The 18109-nt window shown below is 41.8% G+C and overlaps 2 protein-coding genes across 4 annotated transcripts; both read left to right on the top strand.

Moving 5' to 3' along the window:
- Positions 1-3041: 3041 nt before the first annotated feature.
- mettl9 (methyltransferase like 9) lies at positions 3042-6526 on the top strand. Of its 3 annotated transcripts, none has more exons than XM_023949458.1 (6): positions 3042-3282; positions 3416-3580; positions 4118-4308; positions 4381-4590; positions 4753-4937; positions 5020-6526. In XM_023949458.1, exons 2-6 carry the CDS (start codon positions 3482-3484, stop codon positions 5253-5255), a joined length of 921 nt encoding a protein of 306 aa, XP_023805226.1. In that variant the 5' UTR covers positions 3042-3282; positions 3416-3481; the 3' UTR covers positions 5256-6526. The 3 variants fall into 3 exon arrangements, with proteins under 3 accessions (XP_023805226.1, XP_023805227.1, XP_023805225.1); XM_023949459.1 differs by having other exon boundaries at positions 3438-3580; XM_023949457.1 differs by lacking the exon at positions 3042-3282 and having other exon boundaries at positions 3386-3580.
- A 1407-nt stretch (positions 6527-7933) lies between these two features.
- On the top strand, positions 7934-16215 carry LOC101160362 (ER lumen protein-retaining receptor 2). Its single transcript, XM_004080666.4, has 5 exons — positions 7934-8213; positions 12608-12708; positions 12836-12994; positions 13078-13330; positions 15181-16215. Exons 1-5 carry the CDS (start codon positions 8123-8125, stop codon positions 15213-15215), a joined length of 639 nt encoding a protein of 212 aa, XP_004080714.1. The 5' UTR covers positions 7934-8122; the 3' UTR covers positions 15216-16215.
- Positions 16216-18109: the final 1894 nt, after the last annotated feature.

Raw genomic sequence — 18109 nt, forward strand, 5'->3', positions numbered from 1 at the left:
CTGGCAGATCAAACTGGACGAGCCATCTTCTAAGCTCTGCACATTTAACACACCTTGGGGCCGGTTTCGTTTCCTCCGGCTCCCATTTGGCATTAAGTCTGCCAGTGAGGTTTTTCAACAAAAGAACTGTGAGACTTTTGGTGACATCCCTGGTGTATTTATCATCGCAGATGACATGATCATAGCAGCAACTTCAGAGCGCGAGCATGATGAAATCCTGCAAAAGGTAATGGAGAGAGCGAAAACAGCAAATGTGAAGTTTAACAAGGACAAAATTCAATTCAAAGTAGACACAGTGAAATACATGGGTCACATCATAACTGCAGCAGGCCAGAAAGCAGACGACACAAAGATTAAAGTCATTATTGACATGCCAACTCCAGAGGATAAACAAAGTCTCCAGCGTCTTCTGGGAATGGTAAAATTCTTGGCACAGTACATCCCAAATGAAGCGTCGGTTACTGCACCTTTGAGGCAGTTACTAAAGAAGGACACTGTGTGGCAGTGGCAACCACACCACACAGCTGCGTTAAGCACACTGAAGACGGCGCTAACTCAAGCTCCAGTTCTGAGATTCTATGACCAAACTAAATCCTTGACTCTACAAGCAGACTCTTCAAAAGATGGACTGGGTGCTTGCCTGCTACAGGATGGACAACCTGTATGTTATGCGTCACGAGCACTCACGGACACAGAAAAGAGATACGCCCAAATTGAAAAAGAGCTGCTTGCCATTGTGTTTGCTACCAAAAGATTCCACCAGTATGTCTATGGAAGACCAGTGACTGTGCAGTCTGATCACAAGCCTCTTGAAGCGATCATGCGCAAACCGCTGTCCAAAGCACCAGCCAGATTGCAAGGAATGCTGTTACAGCTGCAAAGGTATGAACTCACTGTCACATACACGCCCGGCAAACACATGTTCATAGCCGATGCCCTCTCTCGTGCTACAGCAACCAGTGACAATGACTCCACAAGTGAAAATGGCTGTGATGAGAGAGTTGTGTATGCATTAGAGGCTACAGAGGCACTGAGTGAAGACACACTCAATAGACTGAGAACAGCAGTTGCAACAGACAGTGAACTACAAGCTGTGTGTGAAAAACACATTCATGGGTGGCCAACTAAACGTAAAAGTTTAGACAGAGCACTATATTGCTATTGGCCCATGCGACACAACATCAGCATTCACAAAGGCATAGTCATGGTAGGAGACAAGATCGTGATACCACAGAACTTCCGACAAACTATCCTGGAAAAACTGCACATGGCTCATCAAGGTATACAGCGCACGAAAGCTAAAGCAAGAAAAGTGCTATACTGGCCTGGTATGTCCATTGATATAGAGACTATGATTCAAAATGTGAACAGTGCCAGCAAATGCAACCAAAGAATCAGGCGGAGCCACTTGTTCCACACATGATTCCGGAGCTGCCGTGGATGAAAATTGGAGCAGATATTTTCGAGCTGGAGGGTCAGCCGTATCTGCTGTTAATTGATTACCTGACCAAATACCCGGAGGTTCTCAACTTACCAGACAAAACAGCTTACTCTGTCATTCAAAAGATGAAGTCAGTGTTTGCAAGACACGGGATTCCCAAAGAAATAGTGAGCGACCATGTCCCATTTGCCAGCTATGAGATGAAATCATTCGCAGATGCTTGGGAGATTAAGCTCACTCATTCCAGCCCTGGTTTTCCCTCTTCAAACGGAATGGCGGAGCGAGCCATTAAGACTGTCAAACATGCACTAAAGAAAGCAATCCAGACCGGCACTGATCCACATCTAGTGATGTTATCACTGAGAAACACTCCAGTTACTGGATTGAACTTGTCACCCGCACAAATGTTGATGGGACGAGTCCTGCGCAGCACCCTGCCATGTTCTAGTAATGTGTTGAGACAGTCAACTCCACAAAACGTGCCAGAAAAACTACGAGACATGCAATCAAAGCAAAAGTTGAACTTTGACAAGCGTGCAAGACCACTACCTGTTCTATCTCCTGGTGACACTGTGCATATGCAAACCCGCCGCGGTTGGGAGCCAGCAGTCATCGTTCATCAAAGAGAGGAACCACGCTCCTACACCGTGCGAACACCATCAGGTAATACTCTCAGGAGGAACAGAAGGCATCTGAGGAAAACACACTCAAGTTTGTTTAAGGACACAACTCTGAATTTGGACTCGGATGGACTATTATCTCAAAACCCAGAGTCAGTTGATCCACCAGCATGTGATTCCCCACAGAAATCATCTTCAGAGAGTATGGAAAACACAGCACCGTACTTCACACGCAGTGGTCGAGCAGTCATACGTCCTGCCAGATACAGAGACTAGTTAATGTGACAGTTTTGTGTTCATACTGTTGCTTTGATTTGTTTAATGGTTACGTAAAAGAAAAGAGTATGTTCGTTTTAAAACATTTTAAGAAATAAGTTAAATGTTTGTATGTCGAAGTTTCAGACTACTGCACTAAGATGCACATTGTTAAATGTAAGGTTGTTTACAATCTGAATTTGCCTAGCCATTATGTTAAGAGCATAAGACCGTCTAATGTTCAAATTATTTAGAGGGTGCTTTTGTGTTTAAACAACTGTTGAAGATGTTATGACTAACATGTCTTGGGAAAAGAGGGATGTGGTATATTGTGATAGACAGTAATAACCACCGCCACCAATAGATGGTGCTGTCGGCCTGTATATGCCATGAGGGGTTTCAGAGTAAAGTACATGTAAAAGCTCTTGCACCGAAAGCTGTGTCCCTGTCGTCGGTCCTAATTAAGAGACCCGCTGATAGCACCCACGCTAAGGTAACTCGGAGCAACATCATATAAAGTCACAACAATTATTATTATAATTATCATCATCATCATCAGTCTAATGGAAAACATTTTTTTCCAAGTATTGAAAATCATGATCGTATTTGTTATTTTTATTGTTTTTACATGTTTGAAATAAATAAATCACTACATACATTCGGTATAAGTTAGATACTCTGTATGATTAATGGCTTGAAATGTGGAACCCCCTTTTCAGCAGGAAAACAGAAAGTTGCCGGTGTTTGCCGACAGGGGGCAGTAAATCCCCAAAGATTCGGTGCTATGTCAACCCAAACACCCAGAAGAAGAATGCGGATATGGTTGTTTTTATTGTTAAAGGGGGGAGTGTTTCTCATCCCGGCTCAGTTTCTGCCGTTTCAGCTCAGCAAACAAAGCTCCGCTTGGACTAAGATGGTGCGTAAATAGCAGCTTGCCTCCGTAAAGTCCCCCCACGCCCACCTCAGGTTGGTTTACAGTCCTGGAATAGGAGACGTTTCTCCTCTCGGGGTTTTCTCGTCTTACCTGCTCTTGTCCCTCTGCTGTCGGCTGCCGCTCTCTCGGCTCTCAGACATTGTTTTCCGTATGTGTCATCTACAGCTGAAGACTCTGTTTTTTGTAGCCTGGCTGCTGGGCTACGTGGCGTTTCTGCTCTCCATCAGGAGAATGTGGACCGCTAAGCACGCGCGCAGCCCGCTCGTGCGCTCTCTAGTCCTGAATATGGTGAATGAGCACGAGGCCAGTGGTGCCAGGGAAACACACGAGGTACGACTGTCCTTATTTTTTTTCTGAAAATATAAAACTACAAAATCTAAATTTACAGTGTTTATTTTAAATCCAAGAATGTCCTTATTCGAATGTGTCACGAATTTGTCATTAGTTATTTATTCGTTGCTCGTTTAGCCTCTTTGCACTGACCTAAATGATTCAGAGGGATGCTGAAAAGAGAAACTTCTGTTTTGCAAAAGAAACTATGCTGAAAGAGACAATGTGACAGTAGTTTTAAAGATGACTGGGATTGAAACACAAGGGGGGAAATTGGTTTTGCACAGGAAAGACTATTTTTTAACATTTAAATAGGAAATAATTCTTAAATTCTACTTTCTGCTGTGTAGTTTAACACAGCCCCACCTCTGCTGAGCTGAGAAAATTCAATCCAAACAGACCTGAACTGTTTTCAGGGAGGGGCTGTGGGGTAGGTAAAGGGTGGTATTGTATGAGACTGGTGACAGGAGATGGAGTTCACCTCAGGACTTCTTAAAAAGTGTTGTGAAATCAAAACCTCTTGTTCTGTTTGTTCAGTGGTACCGATGCTGCCCAGATCTGCTGGGAGAATCCGTCCGGCCTCTCTTCATCCAAAGCCACTTGGACTCGGACACCACGGATTTTCTCAACAGGAGCGCAGAGAAGTCCGGCTGGCTGTTCACGCAGCTCTACCACTCGCTGGTGTCCACCGTCCTAAGCCCCGTTTTGTCGCGCACCTCCATTAACGGGTGAGCGCTAGTGGGTGTTTGAATTGCAGCTTGTGTTCCTCTTCCTGCTCCTGACCCTCCTCTGTGTCACAGGGTTTTGGGGAGAGGGTCTATGTTCGTGTTTTCGTCCGAGCAGTTCCAGCAGTTGCTCCGGATCGGCCCAGACTGGACGGCAGAGAGACTCCTGGACCTTGGAGCTGGTGATGGAGGGGTCACAGAGGTGATGGGAGTGCATTTCAGGCAGGTCTTTGCAACTGAGGTGTCTGTGCCAATGAAGTGGCATCTGCAGAGGAGGAACTACAAGTGAGTAGAAGCATATCCTAAAAGCTTTCACAGGTTCCTTCCCTTCAAGCCAATACAAGAATGCAACCACAGAATAACACTGTGTTCTTTTGGGTTGAAATTAATTGGCAATTAGAAGTTTTTCCTCTCTGTCTTTTTGTTGTCTTTTCCCGTGTGCCACAGGGTTCTGGGTATAGACGAGTGGCAGCATGTTGGATTTCAGTATGATCTTATCAGCTGTCTGAACTTGCTGGACCGCTGCGAGGATCCACTGCACCTCCTGCGGGAAATAAGAAAAGCCTTGGTTCCCAAAACCGGACGGCTCGTCTTGGCTGCTGTGCTTCCCTTTCAGCCCTACGTAGAAGTCGGTCAGTGAGGAATCCCATTTCTGTCTCTTCTGCTGACGTTTCATCTAGCTAGAAATCCAAGCATCGTTTCTCTGCTTGACAGGCGGGAAGTGGGAACGACCAAAAGAACACCTGAAAGTTAAAGGAAAGACGTGGGAGGAGCAGGTGACCGATCTGTCCAGCGAGGTTTTCCCGCGGGTGGGGTTTGAGGTGGAAGCGGTGACGCGTCTGCCGTACCTGTGCGAGGGAGACATGTACAATGACTACTATGTGCTGGATGATGCGGTTTTTGTTCTGAAGGCCTCCGGCGACTCGGAGCAGTCTGTTCATGAGCTCTGAACACAACACGGGGCCCAAAATTTCTTCTCAGTACCTGGATTTTAGTGCAATTCTTCTTCTTCTTCCTCATGCATTTATTCATCTCGGAAATTTAGAAGCAGGGAGTTGGGCGCAACACAGCAGTGATTTCCTTTTTCTTTTTTTTTTTAGTTTGTTATACTGTTATTTCAAACGAAAACCTAAGGGGGATCATCCTTTCTAAAAGTTTTTCTGTCTTCCAAGTCCATTATTTGTGATGTAAATGTTTAACTGTCAACGTTTTAACCAAAATTTCTGACAATATTTGCATAAACGGTTCAATTTATAGTACTACATATTTGATTTCACCATTGCACAAGATTTTTACAATTGCCTGTTCACCCTCTGAGACATAAAATCCCACAGAGGTTTTCCAGGTGAAATATCCCAGAGGTGAAGCACTTTATGAGCGTTTCACGTTGTTCCCCCCTCAAGGTTGGTAATGATGGCAAGATCCCAAGCATTAGTTGCACAATGCTGGACGCCGCTCCACTAAGATGCATTTGCTACACGACTGCAGGGAAAACATGCCGCTTGGCCTATAGGAGTGTCACACCTTTTGGCATCTTTCTGTTGGATTATCAGCGTAATTCTGTGCCACGTTTGGCACCACCAGATCCTAAACTTGATCATATTTTACGAACTGTTTCATTTCCAGATCACTCGTAATGGATCTATGCACCTGACCAAAACAGTTTTAACAACTTGAAATCTTTTCCATCCTTCGATTCAGTATTAAAGCCAAACCTCAAGCTAAACTTTATGGAATTCCATGCTTTTGTTTTGCTTTGTTGCACTGAATTTAATATCAAGTAGTGAATTTCTTTCTAAGTGACAACAGGAAACCGAAAAGTGCTGCATACGTTTGATATATTCACAATAAGAGTATCTGATTGTAGCTTTAGATCTATAAATTCGATCTGTTTTTACAGGATGTTTAGGTTGATGAGTTTTTATTTATCTTTGCTGTTTGGGGTTAAAGACAGGATTTTTAAAAGCCTTTGCTCTCATCTTCAGACCTTTTTCTTTTTCTTTTAATGGTGATGCAACTGCAGCTTCACTGCTAACACTGTTTAGTGCAGTTTGTGTTTAGTATTGGGGTAACTGGAGTGGCTGGGTTTAATGATGGAGGAAACATTATCTGGTGCTTTGTGGTTTAATTTCAAACCTTGCTGTGAGTTTAGGATGATGTCGGATGACTGCAATGAATAAATGTGCCATTTTGATTCTAATAAAACCCTTTTAAAAAAAAAGGTCTTTGACATTCTTGACTTGTTTTTCCACCTTTTCAACAAAACTCCTAGTGCCGGTCTTCGTAATTAAATACTTTAGAACAGAGTTGAAAGGCTCTACATCTACAATATTTTCTTTCTGTTCTTTAGATAATTCCCACACAAAATTATTAAATTATTCTGTGTAATAAATGTTATATATATATATATATATATATATATATATATATATATATATATATATATATATATATATATATATTCTTAAAAATTATTGTGCTTAAAGCATATTTTTTATTAGAGACTAAATGGAGACATTGAGAACAAATCAGGAGTGTTGATTCTCCTAAAGTGTTTTATCATAGTTGCATTACTTAAAAAAAGATCTGAAGTTTCAATATCAAAACATTTTCCAGCATTCTATGGTTGGTAGTTTGTGATAAAACTTTGTCTTTTTTATCTTCTTGGGCAAAAAAAATGTATATAGCCCAAATTCCCAACAACAGTCGTCTCAGTGGGCTTTGTACTTGTAATTGTATGGTAAACATACAATCAGAAAGGATCATAAATGCATAGAATCCAATAGGATAATGCTAAAACTTTAACTGAACAGACTAAACTAAACTGGCATCCTTTATTTAAATATAACTAAATGAATTAGGATTTTGGGATAGTTTTGACATATATACCATTTAATTGTTGCAGACCGTACAAAGTGTGATAGAAAAAATAATGCATTTCAGGAAATGTTCTTCAATACATTAACAAAACATGTAACATTAAAATTCCAACGCTAATGCTTATTTTTCACTATTATTCAAATCATGTCATAATAAAAAAAGTAATTATTCTTTGGTTTAACACATCTGCAAATCCAGAGTGGATTTGAAATTTTCCCCAAGCCGGTACTTGTTGATGCAAGCTGTTATTGATGATTCAATGTTTGTTTTAAATGTTTAAGGTAAAGAAGGTAATCAATGGCACCTTTTCATGTAAAAGACATATATACTAAAAAAATGAAACGTAAAGTTTTAAATAAACTCTGCTTTTACATTTTTAAGATGCACCGAAGTACCGGTAGTCAAAATTCCTGACTCCAGTGAAACAGGACATGAGAAGGATGCTGAAGGACGGGTTAGATGGCGGTGGGAGCAGCCAAAATGCAAAGATTCATACAGTCAGAATCTATTACTTTTTAAAGCCATCATTCAAAAACATCACTTTTGTAAGTAAAGTGTCACACAAAGTCGATATTAAATTGATTTACAGACTTTGTAGCTGACTTGGTGGCGTGATGAGCTCGAGTTTACTATTTTTTTTGGAAAACCCAAAGGTAACATTCGTAACATCCTTTATGCAAATCAGGGGTTTCCTTCTTCTGATTGGCTGAGCCACACGCGTTTCCAGCTTCTCATTGGCTGATATGGTGTTGGCCACGTCCCCGGGCCACGTCGCTCTTTCCTCGCCATTTTCCCCTCTTTAACTGCTAGAATCGTGCTATTCTGCTGCCACCCTGTTGTTCATCCTTATCGGTTTGGTTAGAAATCGTTACCGGAGACCACTGGGCTTTTTTGGAGAGTCTAACATCGGTTTCCGAGAAAAGGCGCTTCCTCCATCATGAACATTTTCAGGCTAACCGGTGATCTGTCCCACCTAGCAGCCATCATCATTCTGCTGCTAAAAATATGGAAGACCAGGTCCTGTGCCGGTGAGTACAGTCCAACTTTGAATTCAGAACTCTCAGATCGTATTATAAAGTTTAAATTTTTGTTGTTGGACCGGGTTTTTTGTTTCAACTTGACTCGCTGCGCTTCTTAACCTGTCAACGGCTATTGTTAGCTTGTTTGCTAGCACCGGTGTGTTGTCATAGCGCGCTAACGGCGTCGTAGCTGTCACCGTCAGACAGGTGTGGAGGCTGAAGCCCACACTTAACGTTTGTAAAGCAGCTGTTCTTCAGTCCGCTTTCTCAGAAGTCACACCAGCAGAGGGCTGCAGTTTTTTCCCCGGACACCCGCCCGGGGCCTCCGTTGCACTTTACTCTCCCCGTCCAGCTCGGCGTGACCTCTGTGACGTGGCAGCGGGGCTCCGCGTTTGGACGTGGAAGCGGTTAAAACCGTCATAACCATCCGTTTTTGCACGCCTCGCTGACGAGCAAAGGTTGAATCCGGTATCTCTGCAGACAACCGGTCACATGAGTTATCAGTGACAGCTTCGCAGGAGATTAAATGGCTAAGCTAGCTGCAGCGGGTCCGTTTTTATCAATGAACTAAGTGCACAGGTTGCTAACCTCCCTATGAACTGGAACAGAGGGCACCTCAGATCATTTACAACACAGAGTGTGAAACGGCAGTTAGTTGCTGGTTGAATGTCTCTGCAGGAAACAGCTGCTGTTCTAAAGTGCAACATTTGAATGAAACAAAAGTAGTTCCGATGGCAGATGGTGACATCTGTTCAGTGGTGAATGCACTGAAAAGTAGGAAAAGTGCGACAGAAATAAAGTTTAATTGGATTTGCACGAACAGATGCATGCTGGTTGCATCCATAACATTTGTCCAGAGTCATTAAGAGCTTAAAGATTCACTCCGATGAAAACTGTTTTTGGTGTTTTAACAAGTTTTTTCTCCATGATGGAGGACAAATATAAAGAAAATGAAGCTTAAATAGTAGTGTCTGAGTATTTCTATTTTCAAATCGATGTGAATCTGGAGCAGACAAAAAAAAATGCTGTTTGAAAAAGCTTGTAGCTGTGACGTAGAAGCTAGAAGTGGCAGGCCACAAGCTCCATTCTGATGCATCGACTTACAGTAGATCCATGAACGTCTTCGTTTTCCTCATCTGATCTGGCATGAGGCTGTAAACTGTCCGGCGGGATAACTCTGACATTGATCAACATTTTCGTGGCACCGGTAATTCTAGGTTTGGGGTGTGAGCAGGGCTCCAGACTAACTTTTTTCACTAGGAGCACAGTTGCCCCCAACTGAAAATTTTAGGGGCGCATACCGTAAATCAACATGCTAACCAAATCTACTAATTTCCACTGTATTACTATTAATAAATACTTTAATAATAGTTACAAAAATTACAATGTGCCATTTCAAATTCAGTATCACATTTTATTCTGCACTTTTGAAGATGAAACAAGAAGGTAAACTGACAAAAGCATCGCTGTCATGACAGTACAAATAAGTAAAGAAAACGGATGGAAATGTATGTTGGTGACACCAAAAGCCTGTTTGAGATCACCCAGGTGGACTCAACGCTGCACAGATCACCTGGTGTGAAATATATTTTTGTTTTTGCTCCAACATCTCCTGTCAATCAAAACAAAAATATCAGGGGAAAGGGGTGGGAGCAAGGCACCAACCTGAGCGAACACAGCTGGAGATTTAGTACTGCGCTGACTGAAAGCTGCCCTGATGACTACAAAACAATGCATTATGGGACATGTGTCCTGATGGTTTTGTAGTTCAGTGATCAATCAAAATAATTAAAAATACTAAGTGATTAAAAAAAGGATACATACATTCAAATAAGCACAAAATATATAATAACACAGATCATACTGAGGGGGACAGGAATATTAAAACTAAATTGAATGTTAAGGACAACTCCAATTTCCTGTTGTCCTTCATTTGCCTTCACCCCCCCTCCGCCTGGTCTCCCCAACGATCCAAATGACTAAATCTTGTCACTCGCACATATTTAAAGTTCAAGCCCCGTTAGCTGTCACGCATGTAGGTGTGGGACATTTATTCTCCTCAGCTGACCCGACTCCCGCGGGAGCGGTGAGCTGCCCTAACAGCCGTGCATAAACTGTTTGTGGTCACGCCGCTTCGCGCTTGACCAAAACCCTAAACCTTCCTCCGGGTCTGTGCGACCCAGAGACAAGTTCAGCACGGACTGCATGTATTTAGAAAATTACGAGCGAAAAAATACGTTCTAAAGGAAAGTAAGGAACTCCTTAATGTGGTCCGGGGAGGGAGGGGGCTGTCAGGTTTCCTGCTTTCAAGCCCTTCATTGTCCCGCCCCCAAGAGTAATTTACCCCACTGTGATTGGTTGGTCAGCTCCTCGAACGACAATGAAAAAGTGTCTTTCATACAAACTTTCATATTAAGGCGGGGGCCGCAAAATATCATCTTGGGGGCCGCGAGTTTTTGAAACCCCTGCTGTACACTCTGGCACTAGTACACTAGCTGCAGGTCGGAAGAATGAATCAATAGTTCGCTTGCTCATAGCTCAGACGCACATATCAGTTTGTGGTGATATATTTGTCTCCGTTTCCTTCCCACAGATGTTTACGCGCGTGCGAATAACTCTAGGCCCCTCCCCCTAGGCATCACGCGAATGTGTGCTCGCGTTTCATGAGTATGTGCGCGAGTGTGTGTCTGCCTGCGTGCGCTCGCGTCTCATTGATCATTTCATTGATCATTGACGTGCCCCTTCCACGTTTAATGTATAAAAAAATACGTAGGGTGGGGGAGGCAAATTTACTGGTCGCACATGTGCGACTGGCTGTAAAATGTAATCGCACACTCTCAAATTTTGGTCGCAAAATGCGACCAATTGGTCGCAGTCTGGAGCCCTGGGTGTGAGGGGCTGTAACCTAGTGGAAACGAGTGCAAACAGGTGGGTGACGGGGAGGAGGGCGGGGTTGCTACTGTCGCTTTGCAGAAACTATGTCTGAAAAACAGCAAAATTGTCATCAAAAATGAGACTTATGAACGCTTTTACAATATATCAAAAGATGATCGTAGTGGAACTTCAATGCTAATAATGACGACAAAATGTTTTGAACGGAGTTGGAGGACATGAATAACTTTATTTGCATTAAAGCTTTGATGGTTTTCTGTTTGCACCTGTGGGTTGTCATGCCAACACAGCTGCATTATTTTAGTGTGAAGAACAAAAAGGTGTTTGGTAGATTGCTAAAGAAATCAAAATGTTTAAAGTTAAATAACTAGTTATAAGACATGTGTGTTTTAATTTTGATCAAACCAAATGTTTGCATGAACAATCAAGCTACTGAACAAATCTTTATTTTATTTTCTAAATGGCTGCAAATTCTAACAAATGGTTCCATTGTAATGTATTACGTCAGCATTGGCTGTACCATGAGCATATTTGTGGTGAGTTTTTTATATACAGTAGAGGAAATGAGCATCTGATACTTTGCTGATTTCATCAGTTTTCCCACCTAAAAAGTCTGCCATTTCACATAAACAGTGAGGGACAGAAAATCAAGAAATCCACTTTAGAGAATTTATATACATTTATTTGCATCTCATTGAGGGAAATGAGAATCGTTGGTGTCAACCCAAACCATCATGTTTGGAGGAAGAAAAATGCTGCCCATGACCGAAAGAATATCATCCCCACTGTCAAGCATGGAGGTGGAAACATCATGCTTTGGGGGGGGGGGGGGGGGGGGGTTCTGATACTTCACCATGTGGATGGGAAGCTGAGTAAGAACCTCCCTCCCTCCCTCCCTCCACCAGGAGGCTTAAAATGGGTGGACTTCATACAGTCAAGACAACTGAGTAATGGCTGAAGAAGAAATATTTGAAGGGCTTGAGTGGTCCAGCCAGTCTTAATCCTAAAAAAAAAAAACTATGGAGAGAGCAAAAGCTGACAGTTGCTAAGCAACAGCCACCAAATCTGAATGATTTAGAATTCGTTTGCAAAGAAGAGTGGACCAGAATTCCTCCTGATATGTGCAGAAACTTGATCAACTGCAAGAAACGTCTGATCTCTGTGCTGCTGATAAGGTTTTACCATAAAGTACAAAATCTTTCCAGCAAGAAGATTCAAATACCGACTTCCTCCACTTTAAATATGTGTAAATAGAAGTGGAGTATTTTACTCCTGTTCCCATAAATATTACAGGTTGTTATCTGTTCAGGTGCACCTAAAATTGCCCACCGCCCCCTTTACAAAAAAAAATCCCAAAGGTTCTTCATCCACTTCACTCTTTCCTGTGCACAAAGTGAGTTTGAGGCTCTCGTGCTTTAATAGTCTTTTTGGAAATGCATTTTTGTAATTTGGGGAATGTTGCCAGTTCCTTTGCATAAACCCCCTCTTGGTTTTCTTCTTTCTGCCTTCAGGTATTTCTGGGAAGAGCCAGCTCCTGTTTGCTTTGGTGTTCACCACTCGCTACCTGGACCTGCTCACCTCCTTCATCTCCCTCTACAACACCACCATGAAGGTAAAGCCACCGCGGCACTCTGAGCTGCGCAGGAAGGTTACGTTGACACGCCCCTGTTTACCGAGGGATCGTGTGCAACACTCCGCCTGTGCAGACGTGTGCTGAGATCACCATGTTTCTGCTTCAGGTCATCTACATCGGGTGTGCCTACGCCACTGTTTACCTGATCTACGTGAAGTTTAAGGCCACGTATGACGGGAACCACGACACATTCAGGGTGGAGTTCCTGGTTGTTCCCGTCGGCGGCCTGGCTTTCCTCGTCAATCATGACTTCTCCCCCCTGGAGGTGGGAAATCTAGCCATAATGTCTGATGTAGACGCCATTCACCAAAGAGATACAAAACATCTCTGACTTTTCCTCTTTTCCAGATCCTTTGGACCTTCTCCATCTACCTGGAGTCGGTGGCCATCCTCCCCCAGCTCTTCATGATCAGCAAAACCGGTGAGGCAGAGACCATCACCACCCACTACCTGTTCTTCCTGGGACTCTACAGAGCTCTGTACCTCTTCAACTGGATATGGAGGTTCTACTTTGAGGGCTTCTTCGATATGATCGCCATTGTGGCTGGAGTGGTGCAGACCATCCTCTACTGCGACTTCTTCTACCTGTATGTGACAAAAGGTGAGTTCTGCCGCTGAACTGTCCAGTCCATCTTCTTAGGGCAGTTCAGAGTGCTGAAGGTAAAAGGACCACTTTCATCGGTGTTTGAAGACCTGTGAAGAATTCTTTTAATTTCTGCCATCAGGGATGGGAAGTGGGGATTAGAAAGGAAAGAAAAACTAGAAGGAGCTGCATTTCCAGAAGAAAATGCTGTATTGCTGAATGAAAAGAAAACTTAAAGGGTAATAATAATTAGCAAAAATAAATAAATAAAAGAAATGATCAAAGTTGACCATAAATAAAGTGAAAACGGAGAATTAAAGAGATATTTTTGTGACAAATGAGAGCACCGGGTATCGAACCAGCGAGCTTCTGCCCCACAGAAAGGAGCAAAGGTTTTCAAGGATTCCCCATGTATATCAATGGAGGCAGAAATGCTGGAATATCTTGAAAAGTTATTCCAAAAAATCAGACCAAAAGCGGAAAGAGCTGAATATTTTAATAGTTAAATGCTTAAAATAGCTGAAAGATTGTAGGAGTTAAGCACCAAAAAATGGCAGAAGAAACTATAATAAAGAAAAACAGGAAAACAATGGATTCAACTCATAAATGAAGATGAAAGAAGAGGATGCCATCTTCTTAACCGTGTAGTTACTCATAAATACCGTATAAATAGATGTTTCTGCAGTAATGCATACAGCACACACACATCTCATTAGATTCACTACATATAATAAACAATCAATTCAAGTCAAGTTTGATTTGTTGCTTCAAAGGGAACAAATGCATTTAAATAATCCCCCCCCTGCATAGCTGTCATATTCCAGTCTGTGTAGATTATTTATCAAGTAACGGAGTGGAGTGCTTATTGATCATCCCTGGAAAACATTCTTACCTGATGTCATTGGATCAATATGAATTATTCGGGGGAATCTGTGGTTTGCAAATATTTTCCAAAACGTGTGGGCCAATATGGAGAACTAAAATGCTCTGAGTAACTTTTAGGTTATTCTATTTATTAGATAATTACATTTAGTTAAATAAAAAACCGCATGTTATGGATTTTCTACAACACTTGGCGTCAAACTGTCTGATCTTTCTCACCATTTCCTCCCTGAGATGTGTTTTCCTCATAGATACCTTCAAATAATCTGCTTTGTTTGGTGTCTGATTCCGTGCAGCAGCTTTAGTGTTCCTTTGTTCATCATGGGAGCTAAATTGCAGAAATAACCTGGTGAAATCCATGAAGTCATCTTGACGTTTTCCAAATAAGACAGATGTTTTAAGGCTATCAAACTCTTCTCTGACAGACATGAACATCTTCACTTTCCTCCTGTTGAAACTCTCAAAGTTCACACCTTCAGAGAAGAATAAGTCCAGTATTAGAGAACATTGATTGACAATCTCAACAGCCAATCACTGAACATGGTGCTCTGCTTATTGAAGATAAAAAAGTATGCAAAATCATACAAAAATCTGCACAGTGAACTGCGATATAGCAAGAGACTGCAGTACAAAAAAAAGCTGTGGGTTTTGGTCAGTTCAATGACATAAATGTCATTTAATTTGAACTTTTCTTAACTATTTAGGCTATTTATGTTGTAAAAAAATCAAAAGATATGTTTTAAAAAATGTTATTTTCATATGTTTGCTGAGTTATTTGCCACTTTTCTGTTTTTAAATGTAAGTTTAAAAAAAAAAAAACAGTTTGGAGAGAAGAGCTCCTCCTGCTCACCAAGCAGTTTAGGTTTCTGGGTGGGATTGTTTCTCACTTGTCCTCACATCAGAACCAACGTGCTGCTGCAGGGAAGTCCAGCCTCTGTTCTGGTTCAGGATCATCAGGATTTACGGTCTTCTTTGTCTTCTTCCAGTACTGAAAGGAAAGAAGCTGAGTCTTCCAGCCTAAGTGCCAGAGACAAGTGTTCGAGCAGACTCATGCAGGAGTCAGGGGGGAGGACGAACAGCAGCGAACGGCTCGGAAACAACACCCTCCGCCGCCGCAGTTTCCTCTTCTTCCCCTCCATCCAGCGCAAGATGCCTGAGACAGAGCAAGCAGGAGCCGCCGCCGCCGCCGCGCCTCCACCTGGTCCGGACTCGGAGGAACCGCGAGGCTGCTCCGGATTTCTGTTTGACGCATCTTGCCTTAAGATTTTTTTATTGCTCTGTATAAAGAAAGAAAAAAGTGCAAAAGCTTTTCTACATAAAGTGTGTTTATTGAATTCAACACATTGTGAGCAGAAGATGTAAATTTGCAGACTTTTTGTGGTGGGAGGATATTGAACATTTGTAATCAGAATAAATGTGTAACGTTTTTCATGACTCCGCCTGAAGGGGATTTCTGTGGATGCTAATTCCTTTTCAGTTTGTGCTTCTTTTTTTTTTTTTTTTTTTTTTTTAGAGGTGTGAAGTTTCCTTGCATCTGCTGGTCAAAGGATGGATTTATCTAAATTCTTTTTCCAAGAGTTCATGTTAGATAGGCATCAAAGCAGATTCTGCCAGCTTTGATGCCTCGTCCCTTTTTTTTTTTAATTTTCCAATGTGGAGTAAAAACACAAAGCACAGCTTTAATTGAGGCAAATGAACTGCCTGCACATTAAACCCCTCATGGAGACCCTTTTTTTATGTAATTCCACCACATTGCCAAGCTCTTTTTGTTTTAAGTCCACCATTAAGATACTGTTTGTGGCAGAAGGAGGATTTCTTTTAGATGCAGGTGTATTTATAATTTTCTTTGTTTCCAATAACTAAGGTCCATAGACCTGCCTCTGTGCTGTGAATGATTGTTTTCCTGAGGAAGGGGAGCAGCACAATCGTTCATTTGCTGTAGACTTCAGCCTTTTTGAATGAGTTTTTTTTTTTTTTTTTGCATGATCTTGGCAGTACAAATAAAAACTTATTGGATGATATTTGACTTGGTGCTGTGATTGTACTAAAAACAAACATTGATGCTTTCCAGACTGTATTTCCAAATGATTCCACCTTTGAGGAGCAATCAAAGTTTAAAACTGGATTTTGGAGCATTTCTGTGGGAGATTTAATACTTTTAATTTGAAAATTTTGACTGGCAGGAAGACCAAGCGCAGCAAAGAGAATCTAATGATGTATAGAGGTCACCAACTTGATCAAGTCACTGCAGACCTACAAACTTTCTGTGACCCTTAGCTTAGTTCTAGAAAAGGGTTTTATGGAGTAGAATATCAAAGTCATAAATGCAAACCACCCATGGCATGTGCAACTTCAAGGGTCAATTCCAAAGGAGCGGATGTGAAGTTTGGTTAATGAAAGCTTCTAACATGGAGTTGTTTCATACGAACCTTGAATGTTTCAGGAAATCTTGTAAATTACATAAATAGGGAGAACAAAGCTCAACACAGACTGCAAAAACAAAATCTTAAAGTAAAAAGACCTTTGTTTCAAAAAAAAAAACTTTCATGTTCTTTCTAGCAAGAAAAATAATCTTTTGAATTAATTTTTCAATAGTAAAGTAATCTTAGTTTTGAGAATTTTCTTTCTTAAAATAACAACTCTTGGACCGTTCTTCACGTTCTGCAGATTTGAATAATTTTTTTTTTTTGCTTATTTAAAGAAAATCTTCTAATGGTATGAGAACAATAAAAATAAAATTCTAAGGGGTCTAAATTTGCAGTAAATACAGGTGCCAGCCAGGATTCAAACCAGGGCCTTCTCACTGTGAGGCAAGAGCACCGACTGCCACACATCCATCCAGCCCAATGTAACCCTTGTGCTATCCTAGGCACTTTAACGTTGGGAGTTGGGTCATCTAGACCCACTAGACAGTGCACTGAACCTTTTTTCTTCAATGATGTATGATCTTCACTGGTGTCCATGGATTACATGAAATTTTTCCACCTTTATCCTCCTTTGTCATGGTAGGGAGAACACGTCAATGTAAGGGTGGGGTCATCTAAGATAGCACAAGTTAAAGTTCATGTGCGTTTAATGTATTATTTTTTCTGCAAATAGATTTGTATATGAAATGTGATGTGTAAATAAACTTTTGTTGCTTTGGAATAGTTTGAGGATGAGCATTTCCTGTTCCAGCAAGTCTGATGTTTGCCTTGTGACTTATGTGCCCAAGGCGAGGTCCATAAAGACATAGGTGACTATGGAAGGAGTTGACTGCCTTGACTTCAACCCAAAAGTAAAAAGAAAAAAAAAGAACTTTTCAGGAGAAGAGCTGAAGCTGGTATAGATAGGTACAGTGGGTAGACCAATGTCCTTTAAAACTATAAAAACCCCTAATAGAGTGTAATTTTAAGAGCAGGGGTGAACAGTGGTGAGGTGTGCTGTCGGTGGAGGCAGTGGAGGAGTTCAAGATGGATGTGGGGATTCACCAAAGTTCAGCTTTGAGTTCTTTTTTGTTTGTGGTGATAGACAGACTGACAGGTGAGGTTAGACAAGAATCTCTGTGAACCATGACGTTTGCAGATGACACTGTGATCTGTAGAGAGCAGGTGGAGGAACCTCTAGAGAGCTGGAGGTTGGCTCTGGCTCTGGTATTAAGGACTGCTCCAGCAAGACAGGACATGATGGTGTACAGTGAGGTTACAGAGAGCAGAGGAAGAGAAGGTGGAGGACTTTTAAGAACCTGAGGTCGACAGTCCATCAGAGGCACAGCTCTATGTTTTGAAGCAAATTGAGATGGTATGGACACGTTCAGACATGAGGATGATGGTAAAAGGATGCTGAGGTTGCAGATACCAGGAAAGAGGAGGAAGACTGAAGAGGAAGTTTATAGATGTAGAAAAGTAGGACATGAGGTTGGTTGGTGTGCAGGAG

The sequence above is a fragment of the Oryzias latipes genome, chromosome 19 (assembly GCF_002234675.1).
Source record: "Oryzias latipes chromosome 19, ASM223467v1".
NCBI lineage: Eukaryota > Metazoa > Chordata > Actinopteri > Beloniformes > Adrianichthyidae > Oryzias > Oryzias latipes.

Excerpts from the sequence above, each read along its gene's own strand:
- mettl9 (XM_023949457.1), top strand. The coding sequence starts at position 3,401 with ATGTGTCATCTACAGCTGAAGACTCTGTTTTTTGTAGCCTGGCTGCTG. Across the intron at positions 3,581-4,117 it reads GTGCCAGGGAAACACACGAG|TGGTACCGATGCTGCCCAGA; the intron begins GTACGACTGTCC and ends CTGTTTGTTCAG. Across the intron at positions 4,591-4,752 it reads CTGCAGAGGAGGAACTACAA|GGTTCTGGGTATAGACGAGT; the intron begins GTGAGTAGAAGC and ends CGTGTGCCACAG.
- LOC101160362 (XM_004080666.4), top strand. The coding sequence starts at position 8,123 with ATGAACATTTTCAGGCTAACCGGTGATCTGTCCCACCTAGCAGCCATC. Across the intron at positions 12,709-12,835 it reads TCTACAACACCACCATGAAG|GTCATCTACATCGGGTGTGC; the intron begins GTAAAGCCACCG and ends TTTCTGCTTCAG. Across the intron at positions 12,995-13,077 it reads ATGACTTCTCCCCCCTGGAG|ATCCTTTGGACCTTCTCCAT; the intron begins GTGGGAAATCTA and ends CCTCTTTTCCAG.